The following is a 17,274-nucleotide window of genomic DNA, read 5'->3' on the forward strand; positions in this document are numbered from 1 at the left end:
ATCTAGACACTCACCTCAAAGATGACAGTAAGGCTGTCAGCCTTATGCGCTTTACTCCCCAGGAAAATTATTTAATTAATTCCTGGTACTCATTTCTGTTAGAGGCTGGGCTGACCCCAGGGCCATAGTGCGGCTGGAAGGATTAGGTCAACTGAAAAAAATCCAATGACCTCATCGGGACTTGAACCCTCAACCTTCTGGCTTGTAGCATTGCCCCTCAACCAAATACGCTACCGTGTACCCTGGTATGGTACTGTATAGGTTTCATTAAACTAAGGATATAATAATACAAATTTTTTGCAAATTACAAACACCTCTAAACTGCCTAATACCAAATGCATGTCATTAGTGATAATTCCTAATAATTCAGAAATAGATTCAAAAAGACATGACAGAAGCTTGATCATTAACCCAATACTAATATGTTTGTTTAATGTGGGTACTAAGAATAATGCAGAAGTGCAGTGGTACTTTGTTGCAAACTATTCAAAACCCTTAGTATTTACTAACTGCTGGGAACTCAAAGAGGCTGTGTCAGTGGTCACTGAACCAGAGGTAATTTCTCTTTCCAGCTCAGTTCAGTTTTTATCATTAACTGTTGTTAACATTAAGGTTTGGGGTGGAATTGTAGACAGTTATTTAATTGAGTAGCATGCTCAGTACAATCCACGATTTCTTTCAAAAGATACTTCTTTTTGTGAAGGAATGTGGTTTCAGCATCCCAGAAGGTAGTAAGTACTCTTGATGTAACGTATTTTCCTTTTCTTACCCTTATATAATACTTGAAGCATGATCACATAGAAAAAGACTCTTGCTAACATCCCAAACTGCATTTATGTGGATACAAAAGACGATTTCTGTTGCTTGTAAGTGATCATAAATACTATTTTTGAGTGCTGATCACCATTAAGTAGAGAAAAATTGTCTATGAGCTGTCTGAAAAATCTTGTTATTTACTGTTAACAGTTACAGAAATAATATTCAAGTTAGAGCTTTATTAGTTTTGTGAACATGTTATGTTGACTTTGATATATTAATTTAAACTGGTGCTTCCTTCTTAAAATGTGTGGTACCATAAGATATGAATTCTTTCACAGTTATTATCTTCCAGTATATAGTGTACTGCTCCATATATGATTTTCGAGTAAATCTAATTTCATTATCAAGAAAATGGTACTGTCCACATGAGATAAGCTACATTCTAAGATGAATTGTAATTTCTAATCAACAAATGCTTCAACAAACATTTTAATACTTCAATTAAATATAAGAATGATACATTAAATGGTGTAATAATTTTGTATCTTCTACCTTCACGTTCATTAAATGTCCACTTCTCCAATCAATCTATCCCACATTTCATGATAGTACAATAAAGAGAATCCTACCGCCATCAAACAAATGTCTGTATAAGAGAAGGGATACCACATGTTTCCTTCATATGAAAAAACAGTGCTGTAATAATATGTAGCATGTTGCAGTATTTTATCGAAAACTCCAAAGTCACCTTTATCCAGTGTAAAGGTCAAGAATACATGGATCTATACATCCACTCCACCATATATCATGGTATATTGCTTAATCAATTAAGCACAGAGACAAGTGTACCTTTACCAACAAGTCAATTGCAACTATTTTAGGGATCTACATGTAGGACTTATGGCACCCCTCACATGATTAACTTGCAGTGCTATCAACTGAACTATTTTAATGATGAACATGGAAAAAAGATTTTGGCACATTCCTAATACACTGATTAAATTTATAATGGTAGTAACTATTTGAGATTAAAATGTATGAAAAACTTTGGGAAATTCCTAATATAATGATTAACTTTACAATGTTACCAATGTTTCAATAATTACCATATTTCCCACTGTATGAGATGCACTTCTCCCCACAGTATGATTTTCAAGCATATGGTTCATGATTTAACTACAGTAAATGTTTACTTCTCAAATCATATTATAGATATATTACTTAATACTTTTTGTCATAATAATGATGTAAAATCACTTCAAAGATTTCAAAATAAATGATGCAAACACATCGCTAAACTTCCACATATAAATATTACATCAATGCCCACAAAGAAATTACTTCAAGTTCCAATGAGTGGCATTTCACAGCCATTATACTAGCTAATGCAAATCAAAAAGGAACACACCCCACATTAATGAAAGTAGACCAGTCAGTTAAAACAATGTGACACTAGAACAAATCAGAGAACATTATTCAAAATTCTCTCCAACTTCTCACACCAAAAATTATATGATATTGTAGTGGACACCATTCTATCAACATATCTAGAGATTTCTAGTTCACATCTTGACCAGCAGAACTGTCATTCTGTGATTTTCCACAGTATATATAACTGGCCAAATTCCAGGATTATATATCAATCATATTCTCCCCCCTACCACCTCTCACTTGACACTACACATCATCAGAAGTTGACAAATAATGTGAGGAACAAAAATTAAATTATTAATTTATTCTCTATAAAAACCCACTACATAATTTAACATATTGTGACATGTTGAGCTCTGAATGACGCCCCCCCCCCTGCCAGCCGTGATGCGCCAAGCGAAGCCGAAGCGAGCCGATGTTAGCCGAGTCCTAGCATCCTGGTCGCTAGGCAACGCAAGTCAACGCGGTGACGTCACCGAGGGATATCGCGGTTACTAGGCAGCCGTCAACAACTCTGGACAGCGTGGCTAGCAACAAGGACCAGACGACGACTGTCTGATCGAAGCTACATAAGGAGCAGCGAAGGCTATTCACAGTCAGTTATAATGTAACAGTCGCCGAGTTGAAACATAGCAGCCTGCGAGTGTGCGATACTTAAGAAGTCAGCGAGCGCAAGACTTTTCGTGTGCTTTCCAGACATACTGAGTGCTGTAGTACAGTTATACTCGGAGTGTGTAATTCAGGGAGACTTGTATAGCTCTCGCGTTATTAATACTTGAAGACTCTTGAAGACAGTGTTAAGAGATTTTGTTGTAGGGTTTGTAAACTGAGGAAACCCGTAACGTTGTGATAATTAATTGTAGCCGTTATTTGTAGATTGTTAAATAAACCAATTAACCATCTCTACGGCGTATTCAGTAACGAAACACGTTACATTGGTGTCAGAAGTGGGATTGAGCTACACACGTGACTGACAAGATTCGAACTCAAGATACGCTACATTGGTATCAGAAGTGGGATTGAGCTACACACGTGACTAACAAGATTCGAACTCAAGGATCCAGCATGGCCTTGAGGCAGGGCCTGATTCCAAGGGGTCGTCCTATTTTGACGTATCCAATACCCAATTACAAGAAAGTTCAGCCTAAACGAACACGTACAATACACCGAAAACGTGTGGCAAAAACTTCCAGAAATCGGAACGGCTTACAGAGAATGGGAATTCGGCACCTGTGGATTCAGTCCAAGAGCAGAGGTCATATGTGGAAGAACACAATGGCAAGGAGATTAAGGGAATTACCACAATTGACAGCCGGGTGAGTTTTCAAGAGCCAAATAATACAACCAGTGAAACTTTGAAACCAGGATCCAGCATGGCCTTGAGGCAGGGCCTGATTCCAAGGGGTCGTCCTATTTTGACGTATCCAATACCCAATTACAAGAAAGTTCAGCCTAAAACGAACACGTACAATACACCGAAAACGTGTGGCAAAAACTTCCAGAAATCGGAACGGCTTACAGAGGATGGGAATTCGGCACCTGTGGATTCAGTCCAAGAGCAGAGGTCATATGTGGAAGAACACAATGGCAAGGAGATTAAGGGAATTACCACAATTGACAGCCGGGTGAGTTTTCAAGAGCCAAATAATACAACCAGTGAAACTTTGAAACCAGGATCCAGCATGGCCTTGAGGCAGGGCCTGATTCCAAGGGGTCGTCCTATTTTGACGTATCCAATACCAAATTACAAGAAAGTTCAGCCTAAACGAACACGTACAATACACCGAAAACGTGTGGCAAAAACTTCCAGAAATTGGAACGGCTTACAGAGAATGGGAATTCGGCACCTGTGGATTCAGTCCAAGAGCAGAGGTCATATGTGGAAGAACACAATGGCAAGGAGATTAAGGGAATAACCACAACTGACAGCAGGGTGAGTTTTCAAGAGCCAAATAATACAACCAGTTAAACTTTGAAACCAGGATCCAGCATGGCCTTGAGGCAGGGCCTGATTCCAAGGGGTCGTCCTATTTTGACGTATCCAATACCCAATTACAAGAAAGTTCAGCCTAAAACGAACACGTACAATACACCGAAAACGTGTGGCAAAAACTTCCAGAAATCGGAACGGCTTACAGAGGATGGGAATTCGGCACCTGTGGATTCAGTCCAAGAGCAGAGGTCATATGTGGAAGAACACAATGGCAAGGAGATTAAGGGAATAACCACAACTGACAGCAGGGTGAGTTTTCAAGAGCCAAATAATACAACCAGTTAAACTTTGAAACCAGGATCCAGCATGGCCTTGAGGCAGGGCCTGATTCCAAGGGGTCGTCCTATTTTGACGTATCCAATACCCAATTACAAGAAAGTTCAGCCTAAAACGAACACGTACAATACACCGAAAACGTGTGGCAAAAACTTCCAGAAATCGGAACGGCTTACAGAGGATGGGAATTCGGCACCTGTGGATTCAGTCCAAGAGCAGAGGTCATATGTGGAAGAACACAATGGCAAGGAGATTAAGGGAATTACCACAATTGACAGCCGGGTGAGTTTTCAAGAGCCAAATAATACAACCAGTGAAACTTTGAAACCAGGATCCAGCATGGCCTTGAGGCAGGGCCTGATTCCAAGGGGTCGTCCTATTTTGACGTATCCAATACCCAATTACAAGAAAGTTCAGCCTAAAACGAACACGTACAATACACCGAAAACGTGTGGCAAAAACTTCCAGAAATCGGAACGGCTTACAGAGGATGGGAATTCGGCACCTGTGGATTCAGTCCAAGAGCAGAGGTCATATGTGGAAGAACACAATGGCAAGGAGATTAAGGGAATTACCACAATTGACAGCCGGGTGAGTTTTCAAGAGCCAAATAATACAACCAGTGAAACTTTGAAACCAGGATCCAGCATGGCCTTGAGGCAGGGCCTGATTCCAAGGGGTCGTCCTATTTTGACGTATCCAATACCCAATTACAAGAAAGTTCAGCCTAAAACGAACACGTACAATACACCGAAAACGTGTGGCAAAAACTTCCAGAAATCGGAACGGCTTACAGAGGATGGGAATTCGGCACCTGTGGATTCAGTCCAAGAGCAGAGGTCATATGTGGAAGAACACAATGGCAAGGAGATTAAGGGAATTACCACAATTGACAGCCGGGTGAGTTTACAAGAGCCATCCAAGAAAGGACGGCCGCCATGCGAGAGAAGAGGTTGAAAACCAATCTGAATGCCTGGCAGGAAGAGATGACAGCCTGCCAAGATGCAATGGAGACAAGTCCAAGCGAAAAACAGGATGTAGTGGGCACGGCACAAGAAGATGAGGTCCCCATAGTAATGCCGGTCGGAGAACCGAAGAAGAAAAGGCGCAGGGACCGACATCGACGAAACATGAAGAATCCGACTCGGGGAAGTCGTGGACCCCAGATGAAGTTGGCCGTCGTCCACAGGAAGGTGTCCCGCCGCGCAACAGTGGCATGGCGCAAACGCCATATCTTCAAGAAATCTACGACCCAAGGAAATTGTGGCCCATGGCACGAATTGGCTGCCGACAGCAATGTGACTAGTCGTGCAGGTGCGACACGGCGCAAGGGAGATCCAGTAAGGAGATGCTCAACGAGGGTCAATGCTGGGCAAGAGGCCGGGAGAGGAAGGACTGAAACCGTGACAGGACAGACGTCCGGGAGGCGGCGTCAGCCACAACGGAAATGCAGCAAGGGCATAAGGAAACAGGACGTGGAGGAACTACTACGCCTGAGGGAGAGGACCGGCAACGTGATCTTCAGTGGAAGGTTCGCGACACAAGTAGTCGGTTCTGCCCACAGGTTACAGAGGATAAGGAAGTGGACCTTATGGAGGGGTCGACCCCCTCCAAAACGAAAAAAGGAGCAGGGCACAGAAGAGGAGCCGGTAAAATAGAAGAACCGGCCTCCCCATAGAAAGTGAATGTGCCATGGGAGAAAGTGATGGATGAATGGGACACGACTGTGATCTTCTGGCGAGCTGAAAGGAAACCGCTCGAGACGAGCTTTGTCTTAAGAGGGGAGCGGATGTACCGGACGAAGAATAGTCGCTGCAAGAAGAGTAGCCGAAACAACAGGAGACACCGCAAGCACAGCTACGGGACAGAAAAAGAACGGGGGTGCACCGTTAGGCTATTCGAGACGAACAGCCTTAAGGAGGGAGGAGTGTGACATGTTGAACTCTGAATGACGCCCCTCCCCCCCACCGCCAGCCGTGATGCGCCGAGCGAAGCCGAAGCGAGCCGATGTTAGCCGAGTCCTAGCATCCTGGTCGCTAGGCAACGCAAGTCAACGCGGTGACGTCACCAAGGGATATCGCAGTTACTAGGCAGCCGTCAACAACTCCGGACAGCGTGGCTAGCAACAAGGACCAGACGACGACTGTCCGATCGAAGCTACATAAGGAGCAGTGAAGGCTATTCACAGTCAGTTATAATGTAACAGTCGCCGAGTTAAAACATAGCAGCCTGTGAGTGTGCGATACTTAAGAAGTCAGCGAGCGCAAGACTTTTCGTGTGCTTTCCAGACACAGTGAGTGCTGTAGTACAGTTATACTCGGAGTGTGTAATTCAGGGAGACTTGTATAGCTCTCGCGTTATTAATACTTGAAGACTCTTGAAGACAGTGTTAAGAGATTTTGTTGTAGGGTTTGTAAACTGAGGAAACCCGTAACGTTGTGATAATTAATTGTAGCCGTTATTTGTAGATTGTTAAATAAACCAATTAACCATCTCTACGGCGTATTCAGTAACGAAACACGTTACAATATTTACATGTTATAATTCATACAACTAGCATACAGTTGAGCACCACAAAGGGAACCTAATATTCTCTATACCAACCTAAATAACATCATGCCTTTCTACTTAACACTAGTCATAACCATACAAAGGAGCCTCTAGGTATGCTTTATGCATGTCCGGTGAATTCCTGCGGATGCGACGTCCAATAGGCTCTAAATCAGCGTAACACCTGCTAAACACACGATCCACAGCAGCTCGAGCCACCTCTTCTGTCACACTGCGAACAGTTAGTATTGATTGAAGAGCCTTCGTTTTCACACACTCCTGTAATGACAAATTTACATAAAAAGGACATCTTTCAAAAGTAAATACTATTAATGTAACCCATTCCAGGGCAATGCTGTTTAAATATTTTAAAATTGATCCTTACCTTAAAGAAAACACATCACATCCACATTAGAAAGATCAGATTGTTAATGATGTTAAGGGTAACAACTGTTGTTTATTCTGAGTACCAAACAGTCCCCAGAAATAAACTCTGTGGGAGAAATGATGCATTATTTAACCTTAAAGCAAGTGGTATACCTAGTTATGACTGAAATATAAAAGATCAAAGAAACCAACTAATTCAGAAGCAGAGTATGTATTACCAAATGTAGATGGCTCTTCTTCCAGTTTACCAATCAGAAGGTATACAGATGTTGACTGATATGAGTCCAATGATTTCATGTAATATGAATCACTGTCCATTGTACATTATATGTATAATGGAATGGTAACACCTAGGTAATCTCTTGCAGTCAAATTATTTCTACCATCTTTATCTTCTTTGCAAACATTGTTAACCACTAGGCACTGCTTTTTTTGTTTTGTCTGCTACTGAATAATGGGGGCAAGAAGAATTTTGACACAAAAAAGCAGAAGCTATGAACTTTCTTTTTCATGCACGGCTAGTTTTATTTCTGAATTCACACAGTACACAGGGCATATCTTGGGGGGGGGGCTCTAACACGTAATTCATTACACCTCTTTACGCTGACAGCCTTTCCAGTTCCCTTGATGATTCTGCAACTACATGAATTAGGACCACTAGATATCAGAACAGAAACTGTCTACAATTTTGTACATGGGTCATAAATTCAACCAATTCTAATAGGCTTACTCTGTCATATGTATGGTGTGCAGTGTTGTTTTCATATAGGGAATTACAAGAAAATCTATTCTTGGTTGTTCCTGACCCTACAGCATTACAAATCAGCCGCTTGACATATGAGGTCTGATCCTAAAGTTCCAGGAATTTGTCGGCTCTCAAGAAGCACAAAAACACAAGTGAAAATGTGGACGCTTTTAAACAGCTTTTCAAGAGAGAACTCACTGAAATAATATCTATTCTGGCAGTAAGTGTAACTTTTCATGAGATCACGTGTTAGGGCATGGAAACTAACACATATCAAACATTTAACACCATAATGCAAAATCAGCTTATTTACTATTTTCTTTCCTTCTAATGAACCTAAGATTTTGTTTCACCATTAGGTCAACTCATTTCAATTAGGATCACATTCTCAATCAAATCACAACAAATGTAATCACACAACAATATAACAGTAGTGAGGAACACTCACACAGAATACAGTACAAGGAGCATAAGTTAAAGAGACCATACTATCCAAATACGGGCACCTATACATGGCATAAAATGTAGTTACCAGCGTGTGAAGAGACAAAATTCGCACAAAACAGGCTTTCACAATTTGTGTGTCACAAAAGTTTGTTAGTTAACTACATGTATGTACTGTACATAGCGGTATTTGGTGGAAAAGACAGGAACAAGATAAATAGGAAGAAGTAAGTCAAAGGATACTATTAAAATGGATCTTAGAGAAAGAGGATTGGGTGCTGTGGACTAGATTGGAAAAATTACTGGGCACAATTTTTGCTATCATACCTGATGCTGTTGCTGTATTCTGAATGGTGATGCATCTCCCTGATGCCAGGCACTCAGAAAACTACAATGAGTGAGGTTTGCAGCTCGTATTTCTGTACACGCTAAGTGATCAACATTCTTGAAATCAAGAGTATTACGACAATAATCAAACATATGAATCATCTCATGTGTTAGAACACCTTGAACAACTCCCTTGTTTCTGGCCACATTCTGACACACCACCACCTGGCAAAACAATTATAACAATGACAGTGATGACAACATGTAGCCTTATATCCACTGAGGAACACTGAAATGGGTTTAATATAAATGAAATTACGAGAACACAGAATATATAAATGTACTTCAAAAATCGCTACCTGATTAAGTAATGGATCATAGCCTCCACTAACAGAAGGGTCGCATACTTCGCAGGCAATATGTCGCCTCAGATCAACTGCACTGTAAAGTAAGCATGTGAGATTATAAAGTTCAAATGGCAAATTATAGATAACACAAACATACGCTTTCACTGTGACTGGCAGAACAGACTGGGAAAAACCACATAAAATCTCTCATAATAGCTACTCTTCAGTCTGAGGATTGAATGTGAAGCCTCCTGTATATGGAGCAGGAGTTCTATCATTCAACTATGACAATCAGTGCTACTGAAAATTCAATGAAGTGTGTTTCACATTCAGCTCACATCTTGCTGTGCTAGCTCCAGCAGCCATGTGGATTTGTGACTGCACATAAGTATTTTATACATTATAATTATCCATGGCTAAAGATGAAATAATATAGTAATATTTCTCTGAATTTAAGAGATATCTACAAAGCTATGTATAAAAGAAAAGCATTATTACTTTCTGATATTACTGATAAGTAATACACTTTAAAACTTACCATCCTGAACTCTTTAGAGCACCAAGCATTAATTTCACAAGAGGACCTAAAAACAGAAGAATAAACCTGAAAGGTCTAAAAGTCAATGAGCATTCACCATTATTTATTAATGAAACAGGTGCATTCCCAGTAAGGTCACCTCCTCATTTTGAAAACAATAACAGTCCCATACAGAAGATTACTAGGGCCCGAGTCAGGAAAAATAGCATAATGAATCAACTGGTCACACTTTCAAATTTTTGTACACATTCACATTTTGACCTAGTTTCATGTTGTTTTTAGACAGCAAAAATTTATTTAGTCATTCAAACCGTTTTATTTTAAATTCACATCTGATGATGGAGAATACAGAATATGAAGCTAATCTGCGCCCCTGCATGAACAAACCTTCCTTAAAACAAAAAACATACCCAAAGTTTCTTTACATGTCTGATTAAAGATCACCACAGATTGTCTCAGTAATCAAACAGTAATAAAGACGTATTTTAGCGTCCTGTTGCACTGATTTTCATCCATGATATGTATATAGTTGCCGTCTTGTAGTGCACTCAGTTTCACCTGTTACTTCACGATATGTTTCGGCAACATAGTGCCATCATCAGGTGCCCTAATTATGCTAATCTATTTCATTGCTTGCCTTTACAAAATTATTTAAAAAGTGCGTATTTGTCAACTATAATAAATTTACACCCACTAAAACTTGTTAAGATTATTCAGCTTATGTGTCATAATTAAAACTTGCGTGTGGTTCTTCCACTATGGGGGTCGTTTTTCTTATATTATGTGTAAACCGTGTCTTGTGATGTGTGTTCCCTTCTTAGCTGCAAGTGTTGTTTGCATTTGCATTTTCAAGGGATGTCAGAAACACAAAATTCAGCACTGTTTGCTACAAGTACAACCACATATGGAACATAATAATGGTATCCAAAAGTCAACAAGAATGCACACGAATGCTTACTCTCCCTTCAGTGTTTATGATTCTGTAGTGTGATAATAAAATAATTTCCTTACTCCCACATAATACATGAAGGTACATGAATAAGCCAATAAATATGACAACTCTTCTCTACTGTTAATGTTATCTTTCCCATTAAAATAATTTCAACTTTATAATGTATATTATAATCAACTGTATACTTCATAATAAAAGCTACTCTTCAACAAATGCATCCTGTTGTGCTAATATATAACAACTCAAATATTTTCTGTAACAGCGCAACACTTCTCTGTGCTACCATTCACATATCAGCTGTGCATAGTGAGTTTATTGATTTTGAATGCTACATGTTTCAGCTCATTAAACAGCAAGCATCATGTAGTACACACTAACAGCAATATCTTAAACAACTGAACTGTGTTCTATACTGATGATACATGTATTACATCGTTACAATTATTAATGTATCTGGCTATGCAACTATTCAATATATTCAACATTGTTATACAATCATTACTACTGCCTTAAACTTATTAAAATCTAATACAATTATTTACTAGACGCTTATAAATATCTGTAAAATGTAATCTGACATTTAACCAAGCCAAACATCAGACCACAGAAAACCCCATAAAATAAAAGGTTGAAAACGAAACATCAGTTCCAACAATGCGATCACCTCAAAGAGGAAGTCAAAAAGAAATAGAAAGTAAATTAGAACCAAAACAATGTTCATAAGTTACTACTTGATATACGTAGGTAAGTCAATACGTAAGTTACAAATGAATATAGAACTTAAACAAATAAGAGTACTGATTTGAAAAATGCTTTTATTACTCAACATAATCTCCCTGTACATTGAGGCACTTGTCCCATCGTTTCGCAAGCCCCTGAAAACCAGCAGCATAAAGTTCTTTGGGCTGCTGTCGGAACCAGGCGGTGACTTCCCTTACTACAGCTTCATCGTCAGGAAAATGTTCAGCTGAAAGATGATTTAAGAGGGCTTAACAAATGGAAGTCATTTGGAACAAGGTTGGGGCTATACAGAGGATGCTTGAGGACTTCCCACTTGAAATTTCACAGCGTCTCATTTCTCTTGTTGGCAGTATGGGGAAAACGAAAGAGCTGTATATGATAAAAAAACATCTAAGTGTATTTTATAAGGATCTTAGAGAGATAGGATGGGATGGTATGGCTCAGGATAGGGACCAGTGGAGGGCTCTTCTGAAAATGGTAATGAACCTTTGGGTTCCATAAAATGTTGGGAAATTCTTGAGTAGCTGCAGATTTGGCAGCTCCTCAGAAGGGCTCAGCTACATAATAATAATAATTTGTATTTTATAATTCTATATTTTTAAACTTTATTAACTAATGGTTATATTTTATACCATTTTAAAAATATTTGTAAGCATCTAGTACAGAATTTTATTGGATTTTCATAAGTTTAAGGAAATAGTAATGATTCTATCACAACATTGAATATATTGACTATGTACATAATCAGATACATTAATAGGTGTAATGATGTAATATATGTATCAATACAGAACGCAATTCAGTAGTTTATTATTGTGTACTACATAATGATGGCTCTTTAATGAGCTAAACATATTCATATTCATATTTTTATTGGTTCCAGAAATCCACATTTTGCAGTACAACGTCCAAATATAGAACAAGTCCAATTATTTGTATAAAAGTCAACAATACTTATAATATTTAACTACATACACAAATTGTGTACATGTTCGACATACCATATAAAACAATATTAAAAATTTAAGACAACATAATTTCCCCAAAAGAGTAACCAATTCAATCCATTTCACATCAATTAATCCATTCTTCTTTCTTCGTCAAATCACTGTCATAGGAAAACGTTCCATACACATTAAACATACACCAGTTCAATTTCTGTAATTCAAAATAAATACCCCCCTTTCACAAACATACCGTCTTTAATTTAACATATATTCCTCTACAGAATAAAACGTATGTTGTACCAAATATGACCTCATTACTTTTTTAAACTGTTTCATTTTTTCTATCTCCCTAATTTTATTTGGTATTTTATTGTATAATTTTATTCCCATGTTCAGTACTCCTTCCTTATAGGCATTTGTTCTGCATAATTGAGCATTGAAATTTAACTTCTGGCATGTATTGTGATTATAAACTACGTTATTTTGTTCTAACTTTTCTAAATGTAGTTTAACATGGCATACTATTCCAAATATATACACACAAGGTAGTGGGAGTAAGTTTAAATCCTTAGAAAGTTGTGTACATGATGCTAATCTACTCACACTGCTAATTATTCTAACAATTCGTTTCTGCAATTTAAATATAATTTTACTTTTTGGGTCACTACCCAAGAAAATTAAACCATACTTCAAATAAGCATGGAAGTGAGCAAAGTAAATACTCCTTATAACCTGTCGGCTTGTTACATCCATGAGGGATTTTATCATGTAACAGACTTTATGAAGTTTTGAGCTTAAGTAACAAAAGGGATATGTAGCAATCAAGATCAATTAACTCACTATGCACAGTTGATATGTGAATGGTAGTACTGAGAAGTGTTGTGCTGTGACAGAAAACATGTGACTTGTTAAAATTTACTCATTCATAGTTCTGAAAGACTATATCCACAGAGGCACAATCAATGGTCATCACAAATACTTCACAATTCTGAATTCTGGTAATTAACAAAAAAACCCTAACAAAATTGTACCAAACCAACATGTAGAAGAGTCTGACACTTCACATTCAGTGCAGTGTAATCACTTAAGAACAAATACCAACAAGAAGTAACTTTTGTACTTACCTCTGCACCTTATTACATATTACCATACAATATATGTTTAACACCACATAAAAAATTTTCATGTATAATAACAGAAGTACTGCATCACAAATTAATAGTGTTATCAGTCTTTGGTTTCCACAGTGTTTTGTTGGGAGATGACCATTTTGGGGGCATTGCACCATCCTGTGGTAGGGTGACATGCAAATGTTGAATAGGGTTGATGTGCACATGGAGAATTCACCCAAATAATAGTAAATGAAGGTCGCCCATTGTGTCGACACAAAGAATGGAAACATTTCATTTTTTTTATTTACTGCATGTCTCCCATTGCTATTGAAGTTGAAGAATTACACTGTGCAACTGACTATGGATAGCACATATTACTTCACACTGCAAATAAAACACTGAGCAGAAAAAAAAAACAATCTTATCCTTTGTCTACATGTACAAAATAAATTCTACATCATCTATTGATTATAACCAAGAAGTGTGGGAAGTTTTTTGGTGGAGCTCAGTATCGTAACATAATTCACACTACGATGCAGTTTGGCTACCCATATTGGTACATTCTTTATTCTTATGAATGCTGAGTTCTTTTACTTTGAATATGTTCTGGTAATTATTTTCAATGTCACACCTGGTTTCAGAAGACACTGAACATTAAAAAAGAAGTTCTATTTTTGCATCAAAATGGCAAATTCAACCTTATTAACATATAATTCCAGTGATTCAAACGCAAACTATATTTCCTGTATTCTACCTCCGTGAGCCTAAGTCGTTCTTGTGCAATGTTTGCAAATGAGACATCACCACTTGCAATCTGAAGCCAATTTGAACTGCCAATATACCATAAACATAGGTAGCCCATCTACACCAACATAATTACGTACTATTTTTCACACAATTGTAGACATTTTCTTCACATCTTAATTTGTCCAAATTTTCTCTTCCTTCACCATGAAAAATCATTTTCGTCCAGCTTGGTTTGTACTTTTCCCCGCGTCTTTCTGGATACAAGTCATAGCCCCAGTCAACTGGATCTGATATCTCATTCTTTTCATGTTCTGACTTAAGTGGCGGTGATTCACCTTTCGCTTTCAAGGGCTTCTCGTTCACAGGTTTTGCTTCTGGGACTCCTGAGCACCGTGCCGAGTACACCATAATTCCCAAGCTCATACTTCTCAAAGGCAGACTTCCATAAACCCAGCTTTTATTTCACGAAAAACGTCGCTGCGTGGGCTTTTGAATAAACGTAATTAAATATAAAAATGAAAAAATAACCTCCCCTTAAGTACATAAAAACAATCAGAATGTGCCGATAGTGCAGTGATTACAACAGACTATCCGGATGATCCGGATATTACGCTATAGTAGCTTTTGTACAACACTGAAAGATCGTACAATACGTCAACCTGGAAGGCAACCACTTATTACATTTTAAACCACACACTCCAACGACGCCAACGACAACATCTCAATAATTTACCAAACACACAAGCAATTAGCCCGATTCCAAACCAATGCTATTGGCGGGCATTATGGCCGCCGTGACATCACCATAGCATTACTTCTGCCATCTCTACGCAGATACGAGTATATTGTTACATATTGGCCGCTGCCAGTTCCGAAAGCGCGATCAGTAAAAAGGCATGCTATCATAGCACCGGCCTATGCGTAGTGCTCCCACCCCCCTTGAACCGCTAGTTCGCTGTAGCAATACATAACTCTTCAAGCTGATTTCTTCTATTACACAGGTTCTTACTCCATTGTTTTTTTTGACACTGAGTTTAATATCACTTCACTCATATCACGCCAATAACATGGATATTTCCAAACTGCTTCACACGCAATACATGTGCCCACTAGAATCAGTTCAGGACATACTTTCAACTAATAAAGAGTACTCTCTATATCATAATCGTCGAAATATTAAAATATATCCTTTATAAATGTATTCATAGAAATAAACAATTGTACTCCCATTGGGTGCCATATGTAAATACATTTTCATATAAGAATTACTATCATTACTCCCTGCCTGTTTATCTCTGTTCAAAGGCTGTATATTACTGATGTAAGTTTACATTGCCTAATCAGCATCAAAAATTAAAAATGAAAGTAACCAAAGCACGGCCATAAACAGAGGAGCAGGTTGTCATTATAATGTGTGTTAATCAAGCAGAACAATACACAACATTAACAAATTGAAGAATAATAGAGGTCATCTCAAACAAAGGTGAAAAGATACTCTCTTTGATATACATAATATTTCACTACACAACCAAAAATAGCTTAGTCAGTATAGTAATAGACTGGATGGCTGGGGTTCAATTTCCACACATGCAAGGGACTTTTCTGTGCTCCACAGCATCCAGACTGGCTCTGGGACACAACCAGCCTCCTACGCAATGTTTACCGGGTGCTCTTTCCCCAAAGGTAAAGCGACCAGGGTGTGAAGCTGACAACATACTTATGTCATCATGACATGGCGCTAAATTAATTTAGCACAGGCATAACTGCACCTTTTATCTTTACCCAAAGGGCAGAGATCACTTGGGAGGCCTAGGTATCCATATGAGTATAATAATCAAGTAGATCTTGAAGAAACAACTTGTGATGATGTGGACTGGATTAAACTGCCATAGAAAAGAATCCTGTGTGGGGAGAGGCTGTTCTAAAAGGAGCAGTAAACCTTCTGGCTCTGCGCTTCCTATCAGGAATCAGCCGAAGTTGGTTTTGGGTCCAGGTAAAATGTAATGGATTTTCATTATTTTAATATACATAAATCTCTCATGAAAAATTAAGTTTTAACATCTTTGACTCATGCTGTTTCATATATTTTCCAAACTCTTCAAAAGAAACTCACGTTTTGAATCTGGGAGAATCATATCCATATTCTGCTTTCTAGGCAAATATTATATTGACTGATTATAGAGTCTGATTATTTAAAAACGCTTTTTCCATCACATTATGTGTTTTACTTGCTGGTTTTCAAGTCTTCACCAGACACTGAAGTAGCAAGTGACAAATCATCTCCATTTGCAGAAATCATTCCAATATGACACAGCATAACTCCTTCATACAGCTATTGTCAACTGAAAATGTTTTGTGAGTTCTTTCACCAAGGCCATACAACTGCATTTCTTAAAAATAATCTTTCACAGAAATGCTAGATATATGTCCCACCTTTATTGATGCACAATGCTGACTGAGAGATTGTTTTTCTGATGAGACAGCTGCCTGAATACCTACAAGATACATTTGATGAAGTGACTTATAATGAGGAGTCTAAAAGATTTCAGTTTCTGTAGCCTCTTCTCATTTTGTATGTATCTCTCAGTGCATCCTGTATAGGGACATCTTCATGTGTTGAACAGACCACAAAAAATATACACATATGAGCACAATACTGGTTAGTGCACTTGGTCCACAGCAGTATGTTAACTTTCAGGAAAAAGCAATGCAATTAAGATTTTAGGTACCTGTTGTGCCCTGAAGGCCGACTCCCGGGAACATGTTAAAAGTGTATTTAATTTTTTATTTTAGGGGAAAATGTTGGCTAGAATAGAATAAGTATTTGGGAAATGCTGTAAGATATATGAAAGAGAATGTAGAGAAGGGTTAAGAAACTTCAAGGAATTTCTATGTATGGAATTAGATGGATATTAGCCCGAGACGCATCGATGCCATGTCAGCATAATGACGTTAAAGGTATATCAAAATGCTGGCTC

General features: G+C 38.3%; 1 protein-coding gene across 1 annotated transcript; it reads right to left on the minus strand.

Annotated features, from left to right (window-relative positions):
- Positions 1-6,974: 6,974 nt before the first annotated feature.
- Positions 6,975-15,076, minus strand: LOC111866619 (mitochondrial inner membrane protease ATP23 homolog). Its single transcript, XM_023855750.2, has 5 exons — positions 14,434-15,076; positions 9,798-9,843; positions 9,272-9,353; positions 8,913-9,137; positions 6,975-7,288 (listed from the first exon to the last, which is right to left on the minus strand). The coding sequence occupies exons 1-5, from the start codon at positions 14,717-14,719 to the stop codon at positions 7,094-7,096; spliced, it is 834 nt and encodes a 277-aa protein (XP_023711518.1). The 5' UTR covers positions 14,720-15,076; the 3' UTR covers positions 6,975-7,093.
- Between the last annotated feature and the right edge of the window lie 2,198 nt (positions 15,077-17,274).

This window comes from Cryptotermes secundus, unplaced genomic scaffold (assembly GCF_002891405.2).
Source record: "Cryptotermes secundus unplaced genomic scaffold, Csec_1.0 scaffold885, whole genome shotgun sequence".
NCBI classification, from domain to species: Eukaryota; Metazoa; Arthropoda; class Insecta; order Blattodea; family Kalotermitidae; genus Cryptotermes; species Cryptotermes secundus.